The sequence below is a fragment of the Plodia interpunctella genome, chromosome 2, assembly GCF_027563975.2.
Source record: "Plodia interpunctella isolate USDA-ARS_2022_Savannah chromosome 2, ilPloInte3.2, whole genome shotgun sequence".
Taxonomy (NCBI): domain Eukaryota; kingdom Metazoa; phylum Arthropoda; class Insecta; order Lepidoptera; family Pyralidae; genus Plodia; species Plodia interpunctella.
Genome location: NC_071295.1, coordinates 7646092 through 7673791, shown reverse-complemented (window position 1 = coordinate 7673791; position 27700 = coordinate 7646092). Strand labels below are relative to the sequence as shown.

General features: G+C 33.7%; 2 protein-coding genes across 2 annotated transcripts; one reads left to right on the top strand and one right to left on the bottom strand.

The window, feature by feature from the left end:
- The first annotated feature begins 226 nt into the window (after positions 1 to 226).
- Positions 227 to 14066, top strand: LOC128678630 (facilitated trehalose transporter Tret1-like). Its single transcript, XM_053760282.1, has 4 exons — positions 227 to 865; positions 10003 to 10400; positions 12277 to 13086; positions 13483 to 14066. The coding sequence occupies exons 1-4, from the start codon at positions 814 to 816 to the stop codon at positions 13669 to 13671; spliced, it is 1449 nt and encodes a 482-aa protein (XP_053616257.1). The 5' UTR covers positions 227 to 813; the 3' UTR covers positions 13672 to 14066.
- Positions 13742 to 26992, bottom strand: LOC128678621 (myrosinase 1-like). The gene is made up of 7 exons (XM_053760270.1): positions 26674 to 26992; positions 19182 to 19300; positions 18026 to 18598; positions 17465 to 17559; positions 15877 to 16182; positions 15141 to 15382; positions 13742 to 14014 (listed from the first exon to the last, which is right to left on the bottom strand). The coding sequence occupies exons 1-7, from the start codon at positions 26721 to 26723 to the stop codon at positions 13810 to 13812; spliced, it is 1590 nt and encodes a 529-aa protein (XP_053616245.1). The 5' UTR covers positions 26724 to 26992; the 3' UTR covers positions 13742 to 13809.
- Positions 26993 to 27700: the final 708 nt, after the last annotated feature.

The window sequence follows — 27700 nt, the reverse complement described above, 5'->3', positions numbered from 1 at the left end:
AATGATCCATTCTTTTCCGCATAATTCCGACTAATCGAAGGGAAATACCTAGTGCTGACAGATGTGAATTAAGGTCGCTGTCTTAAGTTTGATAGTGTTTGGCAATCTCAAGACCGCGTGCATGCACGCCAATTAGACAAGTCTCGTGTTGTCCAAACGGTGTCTTGTCAGTGTTATTTTAGTACTGTTTCTAAATATAAATGTCGCCGCAAATATTGGATGGCGCGCTAGAGCTCTTGGACTAAGAGCGCGGGCGAGCGCTCGATTGCGGGTGCGGCCAACGGCGGCAGTCCACATGCGGCGTCATCCGCGTGGTCTCGGCCTGGAGCCGTTATCGACCTTCTTCTTATCTCAACAAGAGCTACTCGTCTGATAAACAACAAGCAAAAGCGTGCGCCCGCGCCGTTTTGCCTCATTCCGTCCTACTTGCTGCGTCGCGTTTAGTTCGTTCGCCTAGATTCGTTCGCCGGTATCGTTCAGTTGCTCGCCCGTCGCCGCCGCGATAATACGACACTGCCGTGTTCTTACGCACTATGAACCAGCAAGCCAACAACACATAAACCTTCCAAAATGAAGCCCAATCGGTTATAACGTTCCGTTTACAAACCCAACTAATTTTTAGATCGAATATATTATATTGTGATATTTAGCTATATTTTAGTATATATCGTTATTATTTATAACTAATAAGATGGATTTGAATTATTAAAATATTCTTAATTTTCTTCAATTAATCCGTGCTCAAGAAAATCTCATTCCAAAACTCCAAGTAATAAAATTTGATTCGATTATTTTAAATAAATACTATTTGCAATGACAGCCAAAACTCGTTCACATTGGAAGGAATATGGAACAGCGCTTTGTGGTAAGTTAATTCTAACCTATACTGCATGTTTCCATGTGTCGTGTCGGTCACATTCATTCTTCTATTGAAACCATAAAAATACTTGTACCATTCCAAACAAATTCTCAACACCAAATGCTTGTACCACTTTACGCTTTTTATAATAGCATTAAATTACTTAAGACATCTCTAAAAGGATATTTTGTAGTTATTAGTCGATATTACGCGATCATTTGATTAAAACAATTGCGCGGGAATTTCTAACTATTCCTACACCGTAATCGAATCGTTGAAGCATAAGGTTTTGCACATTATTTATCTTTCACGCCCACTTCGATATTGCGATAACTGTTTAGAAATAAATTCAAATATATTATCCTTTGTATAATTTTTAGCCTGTTGATCGTGATTAAACTTGTAAAACTAGACCTTCGAGGTAATTTTGAACAAAATCTCGATATAAGCATATTAAGTAAATTTTTACACTAAGTAAATTTTTCTCTTGCATCTTATTATTTTCTATATTCTCAAATTCACTCGGTAGTTCGGTAACCTAACATTATATTATTTCAACTGCTACTAATTACTTACTATACTTATCGAACCATTTTCACCCACAGTATAGAATTCGTTAACGAATAATAATACTAATGTGGGTTATGCATTTTAAATCATTTATTTTAATATAATTTACAACAAATTCTATTAGTACCTAAGAGAAGACAAGTTTAGCATTTAAAACATAAGTTTAGTTAACGCAGTCCAGATTTTACGATTATTAGGTGTACGCTTAGGTATACGTGATGATATGCAATTGTAATTAATTTACGAGCATTCATAATGAACGTGAAAGAAGAAAGCGACAATGCTCACGTAATTATAAAGATTACCTGCAGTCTAAAATCCTTCGAGTATATTTCCACTTCTAAGTATTAATTCTTCTTTGAATTAAGATGAGAAATTCGTCACATTCATTAATTAAAAGTAAGGTTAAATTAGGTTATCGTCTGCCTGTTTGACGTCTGTTTAATATTTAAACCAGAGGCACTTATAACAAACATGAATAAATATATTGGTCTACGTATTTAGGTAATAAAATACAAGCCAACTCTATTAAGTTTATTAAATTACTCTTAGAAAATTGATATGGATGGTAATTTTTGCCAGAAATTAAAGAAAAAACTACAAGACAGGAAAAGGAAACGTACCTAAATTTCCGCTAACCAACACAATGATGATGCCACTGGTACCTATATATTTAATAGTAGTTATATACTCGTAAGTACCTACCTAGATAAGTATCACTTACATTTTAACCTTCAATTTACATAGTTGCTTTATATCTGCTGTGTAAAATTAAACGGATACGTTTAATTTTAAAATTAATTTTATTCTGAAAGAAAGAATACTTTATTCAACATAAAAATGTAATACATCGAATGTAACAAATTATCGTCATAAATGCTCTTATACTAATGAGATCGATATAATAAAGTCTAAAGAATCTAGTTTAATAGAAAGAAAAACACAGACTATACCGGAATATATAACGTTTGTATCTTCGAAATAATTAATTATGATAAAAATGCATCATGCGTGCGAGCAAAATTCCTATACAATGGCATCATTATACATATGTCCATATTTATTACTAAGTCCTGTCTGTTGATAGATCAGAAATAAATATTCTACATTTCGTATATAGTCAAAATATTGTCTTTTCAATTTATTGTCACGTTGTTATTTTTAGTAGGTAATCTAATTTATCTGCTAAGCATAATTTTACCAATTCAAAATACTTTTCAAACAATAAAATATATAAATACTAGCATACAATATACAAATATTGCTTCGGAACTTAATAACTACAATTAAATAGTGAACTGCCACCACTAAAGTATTTGTTTGTACACAAACAAGACCCCAGGCGTATTGCTGTGGGCAATATCAGGAGGCAAAACCTTCTGGACGAACAAATTCCAGGAAGGGTTTGGCAGGTACAAACCGTTAATACAAACCCAATAGCTGGCCATTGCTCAGGAATCTTGCCTTTCATTATTTGATAACATTACGGGTGTGGGTCCGAGTCTGAATAGAGGTCATAAGTTGTCATGTGCCGTTATCGAAATTTTAGAAAATGCGTGGAAACGGACAGGAGCTTTTTTTTCGGAAATCTCGAGAATTTTCTTAAGATCGTTCTCGTGAAATTTCCAATAAGAATTTTTCTGCGACACATCACTAATCTAAAACTTCAACTCAAAGGAAACTAGGGTAATTCCCTTAGATTAGGTCTTGATTCCCTCGTGAAATCACTAAATATCCGTTATAAATGGTCATATCTTTTGATCGCGTCGACGTTGACTTAGACTAACAAGTTTAGATTTTTCACTACTAAAACAGATCATAAACTCGAGTATTTCATATAAATGTTAACTTGATACCTCTGTGCATTCCTGAAAAAAGGGTCTTGCGACAGACTGACATCGGACAATGACGTTATCCTATAAGGGTTCCATTTTTAGCCTTTGCGGTTTGTGACCCTAAAATTAAGCTTTATTTCAAATGTAATTAATTCCAGCCATCCGTTTCGGGTGGAAAGATAGATATTAGTGATAAATTACTATAAATTGCTATTAAGTTGCTGATTTTTATTGAATTGCTATTCAATGAAAATCATCACTATAGTAGCTAGTGCTAGTGAGTTTTGATTTTTTAGATACCTACCTACGTCTTGCCGCAAATGACAATAGACGTTTTTATAGTAATGAAAAAAGTGTATCATGCTCTTTTATGTGCTATTGATCACGTTCTTTATTACATTTGGTTGAATCTACTTCTTCCTTCCTATTTACTTTACCAGGTAAATAGATAATTTAATAGAAAAAAAAAGGTTAATGGGGTTTTAACTTATTACCAAACATTATAAAAAAATAATTTTACGTTATTCTTTACATGTTGTAGTGGCAGTTGGCCACTATCACTTATTTATCATTGTTTTATTAGTTTATGATAAACATATCGAATTTTATTACTATTTAATGAACTTGTACAAGACTCGGCGAGAACAATTGAATAATCAAAAATGTCTATAGGTAGTAAATTGTCATAAATGTTATTGCTATAGTTTATTACAGTTCGTATATACAAAACACAGACTTAATACATACATACATATACATATTCGATAATCTATACAACTCGAGATAAATATAATGTCATGTCAAAACGCACGTGATACGATCCCACGTCATAGTTTCCTCTGATATACTTACTTATATCCACGATTATATCCACGAGAAAGTAATAGTTTCTAGGTACGTACTATAAAACACTTTTTTGCTGTTCATTCTGATCTCCTGTATTTTCTAACACATGCTGCAAGCCAAGATCAAATTGTAAGTTAGATACTTAAAATTTGATTTACTTATATACTAGTTAAAACACTACTTATTGTATGATTCCTTTTTAAGTATCTACGTCCGCTTTTAAATGGGGTCCTAATTTATGCTTACTTCTTTTGTTTATAATGTCATTGTTCTATTTATTTCAGTGTAATTATTAAATCCTTTCAGTTGTCAGATTTCAGTTACTCTTGTTATTTATAAATTCATGGTTCATTTATAATAACAATGGAGAAAAGTTGTTGATATGAGATATCTCATTGGAAGTTTCTAGACTGAAAAGATATGTAACAATATGGTCTATACAATTTTAACAATATAAGGTAACAACAAATAATTCACTCTAAGATTTAATAACAAATAATTCACTCTAAGATTTCCAGCAAATCTTATCAAATAACTAGACAAAATGTCAATGACATCAAGCATATATAATGGTACAGTGTGCGTAGCATTTTCTGCGACATTCTAGATCGTGGAGAGAGTATTGTGGAACACCGCTGTTTATAAACACTGCTTTGCGATGCTCGTTCCACTTGGATTACTTTATTTCATGGAAGAGAAAAGATATATTCACATTACACAAGAACATACTGGTGAATCGCTAGAATTCAGTATTTCTTAAAAAATTCGTGAGAAAATCTAACTGTGAAATTACGAAATTGAAACTACGGGAAATATAGGATTAAATACAATGAAGGATCAAAATTAATCGAAATACATAATATCTAATCGATAATCTTTATAATTCAACAGTTTCACTTTTACCTACTGTTGAAATAATCTACAATTGTGTCAATAAAAATTGCATACTTTATCGTTTTCTTCGTGATTATCATCAGTTGCGCGCATGTAAAAACCTTGTAAACAATAAAAAATAAAACGAACCAGTAGACACATCCAAGAAAATCTATTAGTCATTGCAATAACAGAGTTATTAATATATTTATACTGATCATGCACCTACTAACTACCTTCTTACTTATACACTCTGATAAATATGATGACGTGCCGAGTTTGCTCTCATTATTGAGATTGTAAAATGAAATATTTACTTAAACTAGAGTATAAGTATACACAATGCTGACTACGCCAAAGTTTTAAAATACTATTTCGAAAAATAAAAGTTTTTCTTCCCCCTATGCTGTATATTTTTTACAACAAAATTTTTCCAGGAGCAAAAATCCGAGGTGGAAAATTAAAAACTAATTCGAAAGATCGTAAGAACAAACCGAAGGGACACAAGTTATATTATACAGACACCAAATATTATATCTACTACTTATCAAGTTATAAAATAAAATAAAAATAAAATAAATATATGAGGACAAATCACACAGATTGAGCTAGCCCCAAAGTAAGTTCGAGACTTGTGTTATGGGATACTAACTCAACGATACTATATTTTATAACAAATACATATATAGATAAACATCCAAGACCCGGGTCAATCAGAAAAAGATCATTTTCCATCATGACCCGACCGGGGATCGAACCCGGGACCTCTCGGTTCAGTGGCAAACACTTTACCACTGCGCCACCGAGCTCGTCAAGTTATCACAAATCATCATCGATAATTCACAACTTTTTATCAGTATTGTATTTGTTTATCTATTTGGCACATAGGAAATAAACAGAATGTAGACTTTGGACTACACTACACCTGAGAGACGATTCGTCAACTTATTTTTGAAACTATAAGCATATACATATATCTATAGATTAAAAATTATTTATTTATTGATTAATTATGTCTACCTCAACAACTTTCTCAATAATCTACATTTCATAGAATTTCATCTGATCTTCCTTTAAGACATTGACGTTACTTTTCTTTATAGATTGTGACATGCTGTCTTTGGCCCATTCATAAAATTCATACCAATCTAGGTGCTATTGAAAAATTGTTTATTTGTAAAAAATAATACGAATATAGTGTTTGCCGTGTTTCCCTATAAATGAGACATCTTGTCGTTCATTTGAATGTAATTAACCGTAGGTACGTCACGTGGTTGTGGCGACACGACACGTATGAAAATAGTCAACCACAAAATATTTATTTCAAAATCCTGACCGTAAAGAAATTGATTATCTTATTATTATACAATTACACCCATGGTTACGTTTTGTGAGTGAAAGGATATTTGTATTAAAAAATAATAATGTGCAGCTTATAAAAATGCATAATTTTTTTATGTTACTTGCTCTCAATTAATTCCTTTATTTGAGTTGTTTTTTGTCAATTTCTTTAATAGACCTTTGCAATACGTTCATATTTTTTAATATTCATATTATTCGCTAATAAGTGGCTCTTGTTAATTTAATGTCATTCGAATGTTGTATTCATTTATTTAAAATCGAACAATAAATCCATGATCATTGATCACTGATTTTAGGAATATGTTATTCATTCATCATGTCAACGATATTTGGTGACTCATTGCACACGGGTAAATTGTTATTTGAACGTTAAGTTAATTTTGAATCGGTCTCACCCGAACTTACTACACAAAATAAAAGTATTACTTAGGCACTTTCCTCAAATTTATGGTAAGTATCATTTTATTTGTCGCATCACGTATATACTTACCAACCCAATACAATAAAAATAATTATAGCTATTCTGATGTAGAAATAAAGAAACGTGCACACTTTGAACAAAACAGAACACCATTGATTTTTAATTTGTATTTCTTTTTCTATGTTATTTAAATTTATTATGTTGTCTTTTCATTGCGGGAAATGTAACTACCCCGTGGTAGCCGAGGAAATCGGGTTTGAAACATCGATAGTTCTGTTCGAAAGTTCAAGCGTCATGGAATTTATGCGTTAAGAGAACGCTAAAATAAGGCCTTTTGGGAACCGATTTTTTATTTGCAAATTCTAGACACGCCTTTACTCTGACTTGCTGGTGGCTTGCGTCACCGGCTGACGCCCGCCGCCCGCCGCGCGCCTCGCCCGCCGCTGCCGGGCCGACCTCGTGAACAGGTCACATACATACACATAAATCAAATTTTCACACACACACACTCCTATGTAACATAACAATACATTTGACCGATACCATGCAGAGAGCCATGCCGGTCCTTCAGAGGGTTTGTTTATCTCCTAATAGCATATTTATGCACTTTTATGGCTTCACTTCAGAAAATTACACACACGAGAAAATGATTTGTGCACTTCGATGTCGGTCTAGTGTTTTCTAAGTAAATGTATGAGGCAGTGTTAGAGTAACAAATCGATGGTTTCCATGAAACTGTTAGCGGTTGTATCGATATTTTTTATCAGAGATTGATGATTGTCGACCTTCCAAAACTTTCAGAATAGCATTGATCGTCAGAGATCATTTGGTAAAAGTCATTGTGTAGACTTGTCTTGAAACAAAGGAAACGTCGATGACATCGAGTTCCCAAAATACCAACTGTTACTTTTTCTCCTCCTCACGTGACATGATATCGTTGTAGTTCGTGCATGGTCTGGTCACGAGTTTTATAAAAAGCAAGACAATATTTTGCCAGTTTCTTTTCGACTTGTTCTTAATATTCTACAAGTATACATTGGCGATGTGAAGACTGCCAACTGGCAATCGCCGGAGTGGCGACCCCTAGGTCGACCTGAACCTTCCGTCATCTAATAAATTATATCTTTTCCCTGAGTCGCTTCTGGGATCAACATAAATGTAATATAACATAATTTATTTAAAAATATCAACTGTCGCTTTTTATAATTCGCGGACGCACGCCAATACAATTAACACACTTTCAGTATAAAGTATTTAACCTAGAAAAATCATGACCCAATAGTGGGGTAAACCAAAATATTTATGTATATTATCCGTTTAATTTCGTCTTTATTTGATTTTTATGTCACCGTTATGCGACTCAATTGCTTATCTTTGTATATTGAAGCAGACCTTTATATACTTATTATTAATAAACATCCTTGTTCTTCTGTTACGAATGTTTGTCTGTATAATTAGTCTCAGAAATTGATTCTAAGGTGTACTGTTTTCTTAATGACTTGGTTGATTATTATGATAGAAATTAGGTATTTCGATTTCGACACAAAATAATATAAAGTGAAAAACTAATGTCTCATTGTAATTATTAATTATTCAGTTAGCTATTTCAAAGAACTTTCTTTATTTTTCAAAGTCAAAATAAACCATTACACGCACTTTTCAACTACAATTTGAAGTAAATTCATAAATAATTGTAATTCATTAAACATCCATGCCTCGAACCTACGAAATCAGATATAGGTACTTTCATTTTGTCATAAATTATGAGGTTCTGTAGAATCTATAATTTTATAATACTTACCATGAAACAGCTGGCGTGTAGTCAAAAGTTTCCGTATGATAAGCATGGCGATAACACTGTCCCCTCCATTTGTGTTTCTATCATGGTCAGCGAGGGAAATTTTACCAACCGTTATTATAAACTTAATAAGAAACATCTTTTTTTTAACTCACCCATTCGTTGACTAAACGTCTGCCCATCGACTTCCTATTCTTACCATTCGATGCGACTTTCGACTAGCTGTCATTTGACTAGCTTATTTTTCCTAATCCTCTCTGTAATCTGTAATGCAATCTGTTTGTAAATTATCAGAGAGAAAAGATTAGAAGATCAGAACAGATCTTGTTCTGGTTTTCTTATTTTATATTTTATATATGGTTTTTATATGTTGTTGTTAATTTTATATTTTATAGTATAGTATATATAAAATATTTTATGGTTTTCATATTTTATATATTGTATTTTGTATATGGTATAACAATCTATGTTAAATTACAATTATGTATTTTCATGTCAGAAAAATAATTCGTTGCATCATTATTCCATATAATTTTTTCTGCTTCGCGGCTAATCAAGAGATATGTCTCTATATAGGTATATCTGATCAAGAGATTAAATCTATAATTTGTCTATCAATCAATCTGTCATGGAAAAGAGATTTTATTAAGATTGATTATGTAAGCACCAAAAAGTAATCAATTATGATTATACGCAATCATCAGTGATCAAGCATTTGTTTACAATGAAATTCAAATAAAAGTAATCTAACACCATTTCCCAGAATGTGTGAATCTTATTTATTATAAAGTAAATTCAATGAATGGAGGTCAAGCTCAAATCAACAACGGAATTGATAACAACTCGTCTCTACAAATCTTTGTTTTGTCGTTCTTAAGTTCATTATATATTCTTTATTATCATTTTATAAGTATGTACATCTGAAACGAGAGTATTTAGAAACTGTTAGTTTTCTAGCAACTATTAAACCCTTCAAGATTACGGAAAATGACCTATTGCTATATTATTTTCAAAAGATTTAAGTATTATAGCGACATAATTACAAGTAGAAATAAAAATTATTTTAATATATACTACCATTTGCCTGATTTGGAATATAAATTCTTCCAAATGGAAAACTCCACGTCTTTATCTATAATCGTAAATATTTTCAAGTTCTTGCTATCCAAAGCCGACCACACAAGGTAGATAAACATGTTTCTTCATCAAATATCTTTCATAGGGCGATGCACTTTACAACATCCACTATTTGTGGATTTGTAAACTTTTCCACGGTTTACATACATCCATGGTATCTGGTTATTTGTAAATACAACCAAATGTATCATTCGATATTATTTACATTATATTAACATGTTTATCTTAAATTTCAACAATAAAAGCACGTCTCATAATTTATATTACTTTATAACTAATTTGTGACTTTTTCTTATTCCAGCAACACTCATCACCGCAACAGCGGGTACCTGCTATGGCTGGCCCTCCCCGACACTCCCCTACCTACAATCAGACGACAGCAGTATACCAACGACAAGTGATCAGGGATCATGGATAGTCTCCATCATGATTCTGTGCTCCGCCATAACCCCAGTCCCTTCAGCCTACCTCGCCGATAAATTCGGAAGGAAAACTACGCTTCTCATCGGAGCCCTGCCTTTCATCCTCGGCTGGGTGCTCATCATCGTGGCAAAGTCTGTGGAAGTTCTGTACGTGGCTAGGATGTTCTCGGGTCTCGGTTACGGCATCGTCTACACTGTGGCTCCCATGTACACCGGAGAGATTGCCACGAACGAAGTCCGCGGCGCGCTCTCTACCCTCATCACTCTAATGAATAAAGTAAGTATAATGTACGTCTTAACTTGTAGGAACTAACTTCGGCTGACTTTGTAACATCAAGCCAGTATGAAACTATTCGACTTTGATATCCTTACCATATCTAAACTCGATTTATATTTGGTTGGAGGATTGGAGTTGAACTTGTAAGTGAGCTGCGACTGCGAAGCGAACACTGTGGAATGCAGATCACTGGAAAGTTTCGATGAAGTCGCTTTGTAAGGACGTTAAAATACATGAGCTAGTGGTAATGTTAATGCATTATTCATGTTGAAATTAAAACCTTACTCCGAATTTGAAACTTTTGAAGAAAATTTAATGTGATTCTCGGCTCTTTATAAAAAATACACGATCTGCGAAAATAAATATTATAATGACTAAAATTGCAAATTTAGCAAAACCATAAAATCGCACGTCACCCACGGCCACGTGTCCGATAGCGTGGGTAGTTCATTGTAATTCAGTTGGATTATTTGAAAAAACTCGTCCATGAAATGACACGATCTGTCGTCCGTCACACCACGTGAGAACAACCGGCTATTAGTAACGCGGCCAGTATTTATTAAATAAAGGCACCCACTTACTGGAACTGATGTACATTGTACTTTACAATACAATACGCTACATAATTCGCATTGTCCACATACTCTTAGTTCAATTTTATACTTGCAAAGGATTATATCAGTTCTATCATCTCGACTCTACTGAAATCAACTATAGATAATACAAATGGAAATACAACAATAACTATATTTATGTCGTTTTTGTAAAAATATGAAATGGAAAGAAAATCCTACTAATATTATAAATAAGAAGTTTGTGAGGATTTATGTTTGTTAATCTTTCACGCAATGTTATAAAATTTGGTACACGGGTACAATATAACCTGAAATAACACATTAGGTACTTTTTATCCCGAAATCCCTACGGAAGCGAAGCCCCGGGGCGCAGCTACTAGTTTTTATATAAGTATCTACTTAAAGAAAATTCTGGCATAAACACTATCTTCGTGATGAGATGTTGACTTGACACCTGCTCTACTTTCTTAACAACAAATGATAAAAATATACAAATCATACAATACAAAAATACATAAATAAACTACAGCTTGCCAGTCATCAGAATAAAAGAAAAATATGAAAATTAATCATATTTTTATTTCCTATATTCCTATACAAATGTAGAATCGCTGTGGTAAAAAAAATTAATACACATCGCAAATATTTCATTGGTGGTTGATAAATTACCTACCTGTTTCAAATACTCGTAGAAGTCTTATTTTCAAATTATTTGATGTTACTGCATTTACGATGTTCGGTTCGGTATTATCGAAGTTATTGTGGATTTACCTTATCTTCCCACTATACTATACACTTCGATCAGTTTTGCCACAGTCAATAATTAGCTTTATATTAATGCTTTGGTATTACCTAAATGTGCATTCATTTCATATTAGTTTTTTTATTTATTTATTATTAGTTATATAGTTATTAATATAATTTATCATTATCTAGTTTATTTCCTGAACACATTTCTAATATTATATAATGCTCAAAATCTTTGGAACCCTAATCATTATGAATAACATTTGTGTGTAGCATGCAGTATTTTCTCCGTAAATGCTTGTTGACAAGACTGTGGCTCGCACTACTTGCATTGCGCGAAGTCGTAAAATTCGTTTGTTTTCTCTAACTTTGTCGTAACGACGAGAGATTATAATGCGCAATAAACAGCAACTTTATTGTTAGCTCTTTTCGTGATGAAACGACATTTCAAATTCTGTATCAGTTTATTAATATGAACAGTAAGTAAAATAATAAAGAACAAAATTACGGCAATATGGGACATATTAATAACGTTATTTTTCAATTTTTTTCAGATCGGTATTCTTGCCCAGTACTGCATCGGTCCCTTCGTATCGATGCGAATCTTAGCCGCTATCAACTTGATCCTGCCAATCACCTTTATCATCACCTTTTTATTCTTGCCTGAGTCTCCATATTATTATCTTAAGTTTGAACGCAGCGAAAGGGCCGAACGGTCCCTTAGATGGCTGCGCAGTGGTGATATAAGAACAGAATTAAAAAATATAGAAATTAACGTCCAAGAAGACATGAAGAACAAAGGTAGCTGGGGTGACCTCTTCACTGAAGCAACTAATAGAAAAGCTATGTGGATTTGTATTGGAATATTCACTATTCAACAGCTGTGTGGAAGTGCGGCTATAGTTGCTTACGCAGAAGTTATTTTTAATTGTGCGAAGAAAGGTTCAAACAAAAGTTCAAACGTAAACGGCACAAGCGGTGAAGGACTCTCTATCGAGCCTTACCAAGAATCAATTATATTGGGGTGTGTGCAAGTAACGACTTGTTTGCTATCAGTGCTGCTGGTGGACCGAGTTGGCAGAAAACCTCTGTTACTACTCTCCGCGGTCGGCGTTGGATTGATGAACGGGACCCTCGGCACATACTTCTTCTTTGACATTACGAAAGAAGGATCTGTGGACTTCCTGAGCTGGCTGCCACTGGCGTCCCTGCTGGTGTACATCGTGTGCTATGCCATAGGGTTGTCGACGGTGCCATACGTAATAATTGGCGAGATGTTCCCGACCAACGTCAAGCTGTACGCTTCTTGTATTGCTCATATATACACCGGAATTGCTATGTTTAGTGTGCAGAAACTATTCCAGGTTAGTATCTTTCTTACAAAAACATTATTTTTAAAGTAAGTTCAGTAAGACAGCAATGCCATTGTAGAGAAAAAAAGTTCTGTATCATACTAACGAGACAAAGTGTTGTGACACTCACATTCACATTGATCATCTTGGAAATATAACAATTGTAGAGTATATAACAAGTTATTTATCTAAATGCATTGTGCATGACATTTAATTTTATCAATGGTTACATACATTTATAAATCCAACTTAGAACCTTGATTCATTTTTAAAACCACCATAAATCGTACCTTAACGATATTTTGTAAATATTTTATGTCAAAATTACTAAGAATTATTAAGGTATGTTTAATGAATTGTATTTACTGAAAACTAGTGGCTAAAACTTTCCTTTTTCTTCTATTCCAGGTAGTCAAAGACGCCTACGAAATTTACACAGTATTCTGGGGCTTCTCAGCGTTCTCCATCATGGGCCTTGTGTACATGCTTGTCGTTCTTCCCGAGACCAAGGGCAAATCCTTCGCCTCCATCCAAGCACATCTGAAGCGCGAAGTCGCCAGAGACAACGCCAAGAAAATCGCCACCGTCGAACACTGAGCGGTGTCCCCATCTCATTCTTAATTCTAAGCTAAACTTTAAGGGATCAAGTTGAATTGAAACTTAAGGATATTACTTAACGTATAATTTAGACAGTTTATATACAAAAGTATTGTATGTACACATTGTACACGACGGTCAATGAAGTAGTCTGTACATAAGGAAGGGAAGCAGGCTGGGCGCAAGGACAGGAGCTGACGAAAAGGCGGAAAAGTCGCGAGGGTTATAGTCTTTAGGAAGACGTCTGGACGCGATGACGTCGGAGTACAGCTTGGCTGATCGCTTGGGCGTCCGGGTCTTGTTGGGGCTTTTGAAATCAACCAGATACAGACCAAAGCGGGACCTGTAAATGCATTTACACACGTGACGAGTGAAATTATATCAAGTTTGACTGATGATTTGTTTAATTTGATATCCAATAAGGAAAGGAAGGTCCAATTTGGTTATTTTCATCTTAACAGTGATCAAAGACTTGTATTTAGCTTTAACGTAGTCGTTATTTGAATTTATATGAAAAAGTCCACCTTAAAGCGTGGCTATGTTTTTCGGAACTATACATATACATAAAATAAATAACTAGGTAGCTAATATTCTAATGATTTCATGACAGTATTCATTTTGTAGCGGCTTGACGTTTGAATCGTAAACTAAATTATTATTGGTAATGTTGGATTTCTTTTAAATTGATTTATACAACTCACAAGCATCGGTATCTGCAATATTGCGATATTGAATTTCTTTATAATATAACAATAATATAGTATAATAATATATCTTTGTTTACAGTAACTAGAAAAGAATTATAATCAAATTCATTGCACATACATGTCTGTACCTACATTAAGAGCATGGTCTACTTTGTTGGTACTAACTAAAATGTGTAGAAACTTTGCGTTTTACGTCAATTGTGTTTCTAACAAAGACAGTGTCGTAAATTCGTAAAAGACTATGTAAAAGCAAATATTTATTCAAGCAGATAATGCAAACACGAAATTAAGTAATTTAGTAAGTAAATACAAAAATGGGAAGGTAAAAGGCCCTCAATTTAAAAAAAAAACACTTTTTATTTTTTTTTATATGAAACAAGATTATTTTAACATCCTTGTGAATATTTAATAGTATTATATAGTCAGTGAAATATAACCAAGAAAATTTTAAGTATTTCTTGCCGTAAGAATTGAAGAAAAAGAAAAACACCTTACTTTCTAAGTCTTGATGACCTACGCAAGATTGCAGAGGACGACAGGTTGCGGAAAACACAAAGGCGCAAATAGTTTTCTGTTATGATGCCTATGTGATACCTTCCATAATTTGGAGGAGGAAGGTAAAAGACCGAATTGGCTGGACTGCATTAGAGCATACGACCCGCTGTCATGCAAGTATTGCTTACAGCAAGCTAGCTAAAGGCGTTACCTTCGCAGCTCTTAGCGAAGGGATATGATTCACAAACTATGTGAAAAAATACTTACACATAGCCGTCATCCCATTCGAAGTTGTCCATGAGACTCCATGCGAAGTACCCGCTGACATTGCTCTTGTCTTCGTGTATTGCATGGAGCAAGGCGTTCAGGTAGTGAGTGTAGTAGGACACGCGGGCAGTGTCGTCCACGCCGCTGTAGTCAGCGTACCCATTCTCTGTCACGATGATCGGGCAGTTGGGGTACTTCTTGCTTATGTAGTTCAGGAGTCTTCGGAAGCCGGATGGTACCACCTATAATTTTTTAAAGTATAATTCAGATGAGGTCTGTAACGTATAGTGGTGTAAATGATTTCATTATCAATTGTCTATTTATAAAATTACACCATTATTTAAAAGTTAAATTATACTTTAAGATAAAGTTTGTTTTGTCACTATCGCACTTTACAATATTTAACGTTGACAGATCGAGGCAAAACATACTTTAGCTTAAAGTATGCTTTGATTTTTTTAGGAATGACAGGGTAAGCCTATCAAGACAGGACTAACACTGGTATGAGATTTCAAGTTTAAATGACAATTAAGTTCACGCAAAATTCCAATACTACTTATAGTTAATTTCCAAAGTCGCCTAATACGTAATTAACAGGAAGGTATTAAATGGTCATACCCTAGGTATCAATCATAATATATGTACAATCAACAGCACATCAAGTTACACTGCATGAATCTCTATGAGAGTTTGCAAAGTATTTGGGTAGGTTGATGTGCTGTTGTCTGTACGTTACCTTAAGCCAAGATGACGAAGACATAGATGGCCAGGACGGATCCTGCACCCTGACCACCCCCACATCATTCTCATGCGAGGGTATGGCACCTACTTCCTTATCAGCCATAGACAGGAGGTAGGTAGTGTAATGATTGAGGCCGAAGAAATCGGCAGTTCCTCGGATGAAATCAATCTCTTCTTTGGTGAACTCTGGCAGTCTGGATCTGGTGTAATTCTGCTTTCTGCTTTTAGCATTCACTAAGTCTATTAGCTGCGGAGGATAGTTGCCGGTTGAGGAATAAACTGGATGCGCGTACCAGCCCATCTGAGAACATCATAGTGAAAATATAGTTAAATAAATCCCCCAACCCTTAAAATTAATGATTTCGGCCAGTTTCACCATCTCGATAATACCTCAATTGCCGAAAGTATATAATTATCATATGTTATTTTAAAAAATCCAGATTGTATTATTTCAATATTATGTATAGTTAGTTGTCCATTCAAAGGATTCTAGAAGTAAATTGACAATACGTTTGCGACTTATTTAATTATCACCTATATACTTGAAATCTAGCTATGCAACGATATCGTAAAACAATATAGGTGCAATACATAGCATTATATGGAATAAATAAGATAAAAGATAATTATAATAAAACAATTTTAAAGACTAGTCGGAGACGACATTGCAAAGCAAACATTGTAAGACAATTAATTAATAATAGGATAAGTAACTCGAATCATAAACACTTAAATCTTATAAAATACTAACTCCTATGACAATAATTAAAAAATAATCTTATCAATTACTTTATGACTATAAATTACATTTGCATCGTATTAGCCCTATCAAGAAACCGTCTGGAATATTTATTTGTTTATTTATATAGAATAAACACAATTTGACGTGCAGTCCTGTCATTAAATACTTATCAAATTACATTTTTTTAATACATAATACGCGGTTGCTTATTGCCTTCATTTAGTTATTATAATATAAAAAAAATATTTTACTCAAAGTAAAAGTGTGTTTAGGTTACCTGGATTAATAAGAATGATAGGTTTACCTACGGAGATACAAATTAAAGAAGGGGTACTTAACGAATTGTCACAATTATTGTCTATTACAAAAATATGGAAACAACTAACAAACAACATAATGGTTAAATGAACCCCATGAACGTTAAACATCTCGGTGGTGAAAATTAATATTGCAGGGCAAAAACCAGGGACCACACTTTCGAGCTTGACTACACCTTGTTTCACTTTGATTGTAGGGTCTCCACCCGTCGGGTTTCGGAGATTTGTCCCAGATTACAGGTGCCAAGAAGCATCTGGACGGGGCCGGGAAATTTGACCCCGGACACCGGGGCTGTGTACAAAGCCTTTTCGGGTTAAGTTTTCTTAAGTAATCGCCACCTGCCTGTTTAGTCATCCTTTGTTAACTTGAATAAGTAAATAGGTGGTATCGTCTAATTAAAATTTTGTTAATCTCATTAATTTCTATGGTGTTTTAATTGATCTCTGTGAATAGTGTTGAACGAGGTACTACCCGGAGAGATACTTTAGTTTTTAAATTACGAGGAAATTTTTCTAAGACTTACGTGTGTACTCAAATACAGTTCTACAGCTTCGCGATCTCTTGCCGTGTTAGACTTAGGCTCAGCCCAATTCGAATCCAAGGACATTCCCAATTTACCTGAAATATACAAAATAGACATTAATCCTTAAATATATTTTTAATTAATTTTAAAGTTTACGTTTTTAACGTAATCGATGGCACTAAAATTTTAAGGATCTTCACCATGAAGGTCGTTGCAAGAAAAGTTTAATAACATGGAAATATAAAAATGCGCAGAATAAAAAAAAAACTTGATCAAGTAAAACCGCAAAACATCTTGGCCTGTTTAAGTTTATAGCTAGTATAACAACTTAATCATACCTGTGCTTCGGGGGTTTAACTTCCGTGAACAATAACACCGTTAAGCTTAGGTATTTTATAATGTGTGACAAAGTATTTCCATTATAAGTTGTTCTAATTATTTTGATATGCGCCTATAACTGTGCTATGCTGAGGTCAAAGACAATCAGTGTCAAGGTTCATGGGCAAATCACATCAAATTAATCATGATAGTCAACCTAAGTAGGCAACGTGAGAAAATTACCTCCAGTCTCATTGTAGTCCCTCTTGAACATATGATATACATTGGCGTGGGCCTTCAAAAGGTTATGCGTACACAAGTACTCGGCGATTCCGTGACGATTGAGCACCGGGGCTCTGTAGGTGCCTCCGTAGCCCTCCAGGCAAGTCTGCATGGGCTCGTTGAACGTCACCCAGTACTTCACTTTATGAGCAAATTGCTTAAACAAGACATTGGCATAGTCTGTATAATAATCAACTATCAGGGGATTCGTCCAACCGCCAATATCTTGAAGTCTCTGCGGCAAATCCCAATGGTAAATAGTCACCATTGGCGTTACGTTGTACTTTATTAATTCGTTTATGAGATTATCGTAGTAGGCTATTCCGAGTGGGTTTATTTTATTAACGAATCCAGTGGGAAGCACCCTGGGCCAGGATATAGAGAAGCGGTAGATGTTGACACCTAGTTCGTGGACCATCTCAGCGTCTCTCTTGTACAGGTGGTAGGAGTCCGCGGCCACGTCCGCCGTGGAACCATCTCGAACGAATGATTTGTTAGTATGCACTAAATGATCCCATATACTAGGCGACTTTCCTGTAAGTAATACAATTAGTTATTAATTTTATCACATATAGACCCTACAAAAAAAATCGACATACACATTCATAATAAATAAATCTTTTCGTACATCTGTCGTCTTTCACATGCAAAGTACATAATATGTTAAAACAATACACGGTCGTAAATCTAATGATTTTTATCTCGACAATTCACACGACAACTTGTTTATTCTACCTTCTTATTCTACCTAAATAAAGCCTAACAAACCACGATTCTAAAGAAGTCGAAATTTAAAATATCTGCTAACAAGCGACTATATGTAATATACGTGCAGGTATATATATTCGCTTAAGCAGTTGGTTATATACAGCATATATAAGTCGCAGGCATTTTGTATGAATCTGCCGATATAGCAACATTTACTAGGGGCTAAAATGTTGCTAGCAAAACTGAGGCAGAAAATACACTCTGTATTATTACGTACATAGTATTATATGAAAGTGGCCGGAAATTCTCTCCACACAGAGCTCTGCAACTCTGCATATATGTAACTACTTAATTCAAGTTTTGTATGGTTGTTGCTAAGAAAATATAGCTTAAACTCGAATATTCGTACCGTCTTCATCCCAGGCCCCTTCGATTTGCACAGCTGCCGTCGACACACCAAACACGAAGTCTTTTGGAAATGTGTAGTTTGTCTTGTCGCCACCAGATAGAGTGTCAAGTTCTGCATTTCTGAAAATAATACGTTTCTGATGTTCATCAACTGCTTAAACTGACGAAGGGCGATAGTAGGCATCGTGCTACTAAATCTACTAATCTATACTATTATTATAAATAGGTAAGCGTTTGTGACTTTGTATGTTTGAGGCGAGTAATCTCCGAAACTACTGAATCGATTTCATAAATACTTTCACTATTAGAAAGGTACATTATTCAAGATTGCTATAGGCTATATTTTATCTCAATTCCCACTGGAGCGAAGCCCCAGCCCCGGGCAACATCTAGTGTGTTAGAAGAGTTATAGAGACTTCTATATATTTAAAATGTCCAAGGCTAAATGAAAACCACGAGCAAAGATCATTACCCGCAAAAGCGTCTGTTTTGTCTTTCAGATTTTTTATTTTATTTGAATGGCAATAGCTTACGCAAATACGAGTTAAGTGCGATCTAGCATTTACTGAGCGCGTCTGAATGCTTTATAATTTGTTTGTACGACTTTGTCTGCTGTCAAAGGACAATCACCACTAATTTCAGACTACCAACTATTTCCTTTGTATTTCCAATTTGCGTCAACAAAGAAGGCATTATTAATTTTAAATCTGATTACATACCTGGCCGAGCTCACGAGGATGGCCACAAAAAATACACAAATACACAAGTTTTTTCTAAATAAAATAAAGCCAGAAGATTTATGTAATTATGCATTTACTTTTTGTTTTATAAACCAGTTTCTAAAATAATTATTAAGATAATATTGAACCATATTATAGTCTAATTCACCTGATTGAATCATAAGCTTTTTTGTTCAGTGCCTACGTATTTATATCTAAAGGACTCAACTGATCATCAGAAATCTAAACCATGCTGAAATGTGAAAACCATGGGGTTTTAACCTAGTTCTCGTTTCTCCTCCTCACGGGTTCAGTATGACTAGGAGTTTCGAATATATCGTAGTATTTTCGTTGCTTTTTTTGAACAGCACGCCAAAGCATAGACGTGCCTTCATCGACGACGTAAAGTTCAGAGTTATTGAAGCCTATTAGAAGCTTCAATCCAGAAGACTACCTGTTTTCTACAGATTTACTTATGGACGAAGTAGGCTATAAAACTTTACCTAGCACTTTCCATAACAGATGACGGTAACTATTCTTTGGAGGTAATGAATAATATACCAGAGGCTTTAAATACGCTAAAAAATATGTTATTATGCTTCGGAATGTAGGTAATTGATCGAACGATCACACTGTAATTTAGAAATGATTTATGGTTAATCGATACACGAGTATTTGTTTTCAAAGAACTCAAATATGTTATTAAATGCTACTGTGAAGTGTCCACAGACAAAGGTGTAAAATAATCTCTAGAGATAAGTTCAGCGTTCCATTTCGAGTGTTTCGGCGTAACCTCATGCTAAACTTGCAATAAGCCTTGACATGATTTTACCTTTTAGATAGATTTATAGTCACTGGCTGAATATCGAAAACTAGTTCGGCACTTATTTCCCAATATTTTATTGTATCAGTCAGATTTTATCAAAGTTCAGTAAGTACCGAAATAATTTAGGTACAAGTAGCGCCAATTTCTCGTCTAAGAACTACTACGAACGTTACTATTTCACATATAAGTGTTTGCTTTTGCTTGATCAGAAATTACTTTTAGTAATTAAGTAGCTACGTAACCTAAATCGTACGCTACGATACAGTCAAATAATTAATCTACCTATAACATTCTCAATTACTTTTAAATTAGACACTTAAATTCTTCAATGCTATCTATTTGAATCTTATAATTGTTATCTGTATCATTTATATAACCTTAAATTTTGGCAAAGATGACGTAATAGAGTCAGTGGTACAATTTCACCTATTTATTACCGACGTTGTCAACGGTCAAAGCCGGTTTCATTTCAACATTTGCAAAAAGTCGGTAAAACCTAGAGAGTTGTTTTACGAATTTTGCTCTAGATTTTTTTTTAACAGAAAAATTAACTTCTTTATTACCATAATTTGCTGTCATTCATTTTAAAATGCTAGCGAAGTATTACATGTAACAACAGTACGGTATACATACCTACTAACAGCTTAGTTACCCAATACATAACGTACGTAAATTCTATTCTGTCCGTTCAGTTATTTTAGTAGAACAGAACGAATGAAATAAACCATTCCACTATTAGAACACTATTTCCTAGTAGAAATTAACGGAGAAATAACTCTCTTGTCTACTGTGCAACGTTTTAGTGATATTTAAGTTTTTTTTTTTTTTTATTGTGGCAATATCCACTAGTCATGAAGAGAATCGTTGACAATTTGGTCCTTCGAACCGGATTGGCACCCACAATGACCTTTTAGCTTGCAAGATTTTACTCTATAACAAGGCAAATAATAATGAAATTACCTGGAAAACTAAATAATAAAGCGGTATGCGAAATTTGAAGTCATTATAACTTTAGAGGGCACACCTTTATACCTTCAGAAAAAGATAATATTGACCTTAGATTGTGTATTTTTTATAATTATTGTTATAGTACTCAAGGTTTGACTGTATTGATTGACTGTTAAGGTTGATAAAAGTGATGATTTACGTAGACGCATTATTGAATATGCAGACCGACATTCTAATAAAGGTGCAAAAAGGGTATTTCAAAACTTTTAGTCCTTCGCATATTTGGAAAATAAATAAAAATTCAGAAATGCTAATTACATTTTAATCGAGGTTAATCTGTAGATATTTTCTGTGTGACATTTCTGGTTTTAATTTTAAATAATAATTTAAGATGAAACCAGAACTAGGTACGTACATAAGGTAAAACCCTGTGGTTTATGATTTTTTTCAGAAAAATACAAACGATGATATAAAGTAAGTTTTTTTTTTTTAATAAATACTATTGTTGATGCAAAACTCGACAAAGGAACTTACAATATCACAGAACATTTCTAATTTCCTTTGTATCACATAAGGAACGTTTTATAAGGTCTGCAGAATAAGTAGATTACCCTTGAATTACTTCACACGAGCAGGAATTACGTGTTTAAAGTGATACGTGTAGACATTGCCATGCACGGTCACATTCGCGATCAGCTGACGACTTGCTCACCTTCCAAGGCCGTAGCTCGAAACATTGAACTACTGTCAACTAACTACTAGTTACCCTACATAGCCCTCTTTACGAAGATAATAGCAAATTTCCAATGACAAATACGGTCTGCTGGTGACTGTACAGTGTACATTTCGCAACTCGACTTGTCTCCGACAATGCGCGTCCGTAACGCATCACTCAAAATGGGACATGAATGGACAATATCGGCTATTGTTCCATACTTAACTCAAAATTGTCTGAGATGATTCTTTGAATTATTTATTTCTGTTAAACTGTTATCCCTTAAGGCTAGCAGAGAAAGAAAACGGAAAAGAATAATGTACATATCTTCTAACCTCAGTTACTCCCAAATCATCAATTTTACAAATGGTTAAAATTTTTAGTATCCAGTATTCATTTCCGTAAGGAAAACCCTAACTTATCACTTATTTATCTACTCGTTTAAGCAAGTAATTATTCTTTGAGCGACATGCATTAATTTTTTCTAAAGGAAAAGTACATAAATTCCAAGGTAAAGAAAGGTAATTAAGGATAAGTTTTGTCGCCAAGTACAGCTTTTTACCTCGTATCATGAACGAGATCGAATTTTACCTATTCTATTTTTATATGTGTAAACCGATGCAAAAAATAATTAGTTTTCAAGGATTTATTTCTCGCAAAAATAATATACATTATCTTATCTACAGAAATCTTAATACGAAATAATATACTTAAAATACGTTTTATTTTTCAACGAGCATCCTATATATATTACCTAACACAAAAAATTATGGTGTGAAATCTGGGAAATTTATTTATACCCAATAAGTACATAGATATGATTGGTATGAAGACTCAATAAGTTCTGTTAAAACACACACGCACGCAAATAATAACAAAAATGGAAACCCACGTAGGTAACGCGTGTTTCAATACAAAATATTTGCATTCTGAATCCGAAAAAAATAAATAAAACATCACGGAAATGGAAATGAAAACTAAATAACACAATAAATGTCTACTGAAACGGCTGGCCTGTAACATTGCCTTTTAACAGAGGTAAAATGCACACTGTTGAATTTACAAGTATTTTTAACTGCAAGAATGCCTTTATGTAATGCCATTTATTTAATTAAGTAACGCATGTATATAAAATGATATTTTGCCACTTGGAAAACCCAATGCATTTTACCAGGGTTTGCCCCCATACTATTACGCAGTCTCTGGCAGTAGTTTCTTATTGCTCCCATTTATTTAGTTATGTCTTTACTAGTAACGTTTAATAGTTACATTTTCCTTGATTTTGTAATAGGTAACACATTTTATTATAAAAATAAATATTCGGAAAATGCAAGAGAAAATGATAATAATATAATGCGTACAAAATATACAGTAACATTTATTATAAATACTTCATAAAAACTGGAAGTATTCTGTGCTCTTAGGCTCTTATTAAACGTCCTAATTTCGGTAGGTAACGTCGGTAGGTACCTACGTTGCAAAAAAAATATCACGTGTGACTGATAAATCATGAAATGGCTAGATGCTATTCGGTAAATCCAGCAAATCCGGAATGTATTATTTGCTTTTCCTTTGCCCAGCAGTGGATCACCATCCTCTCTGCATGCTCCCACTCGCGGAACCACACGCCATTATATGCTAATAAAAATGCATTTTACGAAATCTAAATAAAAATATTACTGTAGTGTACAAAGTAACCTTATGTGAGCTACGCGTTAATTGAATAATTACAGAAATAAGTAACATATCTGTTTCATTGCTTTATGGTAATCAAATACCCACAGGGTATATTATATGTCACGGTCACAAACAACCCATAGAAAAAAACCAGAGCAAGAAAAATACTAGTTATAATCTTGTAAAACATAACAAACCATCTGTATTATTTTTACGTCTGTATAACATAGCACAAAATGATTCCGTAGTACCTATGTCTTCTTGTGTCGATCTGCACTGCATGTATGTGCCTAATTAAACTTCAATAGGAACTAAAAACATTAAGTTAAACAAATTTTTTATTATTTTATACAGCTACTAGGATTAGAATAAATCTACTCAAATAAATATACTACTCATATTGATTGAAAATACCAATAATTTACAGTATATCACTATAATCAGAACAACCAATGTTCACTAGTACCTACGGCAAAATGTTACAAAGTCATATCATACTAAGAAAGTTACTAGTCTATTCTATCTTATTCTATACAAGTATATGATCAAAAATCTTCCAAGCATCAAGCCAGACAACTTTTTTCAATATATCATTTAATTACGTGTTGATAAAATTAACATATCCAGTATCGAACCTATGACTATGGACAGATTTACATATATTTTTTTATTGTCTATATATGGCCCACATCAGTCCACATAGTGATACCTAAGTACTGTTTTCAGTGGGTTTGACCTCTATCTAGCCTGATGGATATGAAGCAAAGATAGCTTTATTTATATATAATACGACTTTCACTTATTTTTAAAAGCATTTTAATGAATAATAAAAAAGCGAGTACCTAAGTGGACAAGTAATACACTGAATAACCTTCTAGATTGTTACTTTAGTTCCGAAATATAAAGAAGGAAATTGTTACAAGGAGCTTTCAATGCAAGATTAGTATAATACGTTAATTATAAATAATCTCAGACCATTCTGACCCGCATTCGTAATTAAATAAAAACTTAAATAAATCTATAAAAGACAGTTGAAATTTCTTTCTGTAGCAAGTATTAAAAATCCGAATGAAACAAATATTTAAGGGGACACACAACAAGCGTGATTTTTAGCCAGAACCGGAACCAGTACAGTGGTGCAGGACTTGCACTTGGCCGGTTCTTTTATATGCTTATTTATTAATTGCCTATGCAAGATTTTAGTCACAGCTTTTTTTATATTTTAAGTAGGTACCTACTCCTTAGATATTAATTACTTACTAGGTACTGTTATGTAAATAAATGCGGATATAAGCAAATGGTCATTCGCACATCGAGACAATATATCGAAGCCTATAAGTATTATACAAAGTCACGACTATGAGAGTCGGTCTGTCTGACGCAATAATATCAAAAATAATAAACGGATTTCATGTTTTTATTGTAACAAAAGTCAAAATTAATCATTTCAGCAGTGGGCATTCCGAATTGCCTGTAATTTGTAGCTTTTTGAGAAAATATTAATAAATTTGACGTGAATTAGTGACTGTGAAGGTGATTGTAATGATTTGATGCAAAAGAAAAATAATAGATATACTTTACATCTATGTTTGTGTATTTATTTATTTATAAACCCTTCTATTATTTATTGTAATTTTTTATTCCTTTCTACTTTAGAACCTATATTTACAAAGGACATTTGAATGTCGCCGCTTGAATGATTGTGTTCTTTTTTCTTATTTTTGTATCAATTGGAGGCCATTTACTCGAAAACCTCAATATTAGCTCTCAATAGATATACAACAAGTTTCTTAATTGCTGTTTTATTACTCCATTGTTCTTCGAGTTATTATGCTTTATCTCAGTTAAGAATCGTATAATTATTATGAATATAAATAACGAAACGCACTTTATTTACTTTTGTTAAGAATACTGTAATAACACCTGTCCTAAGTCTCTATGTAAGATAACAAAGTAGCAAGACATAATACAAGGTTAATAACGCGAATAATATATTAAAGCGAAAAGAGAGAGAAAACAAATAAGTAACTAAGTTCTGACGTGTATTTTATCACATCATTTATTGAGATAAATTGACAACATAAGTCAACAGACACTTCAGTAGATCAAAAGTATATTGACATTCAAAAAGTCTTTCATTTCTTCTATTTGATAAGTACGTACGTAGTACAATCGCGTTCAAAAGTTCGAATGAATAAAGTTTCCAGCAGCTGCTGCTTTTCCTCCTCATCCATCCAAAAGGAAGGCCAGTGCCTTAACGGTGGGGACATTATATATGATTATCATGGTCATAAGAAATCATCGCTTAGTTTAAGTTTAATAATAACTTAAATAATAAGAAAATAATATTTTCTCAAAATTTACGCGAAAAATAAAAAAACATACAGACTTTCTTAAGCGCTCAGTACTGTGTTAGTGCTTACGTTAGGGCTTGGGATACTCGAGGGGTTTAAAAGTTCATCAATAAACAGACAATTAGAATAATCAAACAAAATCAATATAAAAACAGCGAATTAAAGGTGTCGTAGTTTTGTAGAGTCGTATTAAACAAGTCTACATTCACAAAGTTTGTCCGTTCAATTAAGCATAAATAAATACATTTACTTACCCTCTATTGAAAACTGCAAAAAGTAATACCAAATATTTTACAAACTCCATTTTCTAAATAACACTAATTATTATCACTTAATATCACTGAAAAATAGGAATAATGAGTAAATTATTATAGATTTATAATTAGAAATAAAATCACATCGCAGTTGTGTAGCGTTGCAAATAATTGTCGTTTAAGTGATTGTCAAACTGGAAGGTCGAAATAGAAGGTTTTATGGGCGAGCGTGTGGTATGCGCGGTGTTCTACCGCGCACTGCTACGGCCGGCGCAAGCGCAGCTTAAGTTGACGACGTGCATTAAATCGATGATAAGATTTGTCAGACGACAGGTGCGTCCTTCTCGTGGTGGCTAAAAGACTAATACTTCAGAATAATACTAGTTTCACTTACAATTCTTTCAGTTCTTTGTTCGCACATAGATAAAAATGGCATTAAGTACATCTTACTTGGCTCTACATTTGGGAGTTTCATGGTAACAAGTGAAGTATATTGTGATTTTTTTCAATATGTATAAGGCCAGTTTCAATTGTTTAATGCCATTCATATTCTCTACACCACTTCATATCCTCCCGTGGATGTCGTACAAGGCGGCTAAGGGACACATAACCGTGGCAGCTGATAGGCAATAATACCATTCTCAAAGAGGGTTTAGAACAGGCAGGCGTCCAATTGTAAAATCACCCTTGTATAAATAAGTACCCGTGGATCCTTAATCACACCATTCACCGTCCCAACTGAATCAATGGTATATCGTTGTCTATCCAATTGGAACTTGGTGAGAATTACTTTTTACCACTGAATGAAAACATAGGTCCATGATGGTGTCAGATATTTTCAAATATGCCACCAGTTTTATTTATGAGACATGAGGCGAGAAGACCAACTTTTAACTAAAAGAACGTTGAACATGAAGGTTAATGGTAACAAAATAAGAGGAAAACCAAAGAAGAGATAAATGGAGTGTGAAAACTAAATTAAACAAGGTAAGAAAGGACCTCATATTGCGCCGTTCCCAAATGATGG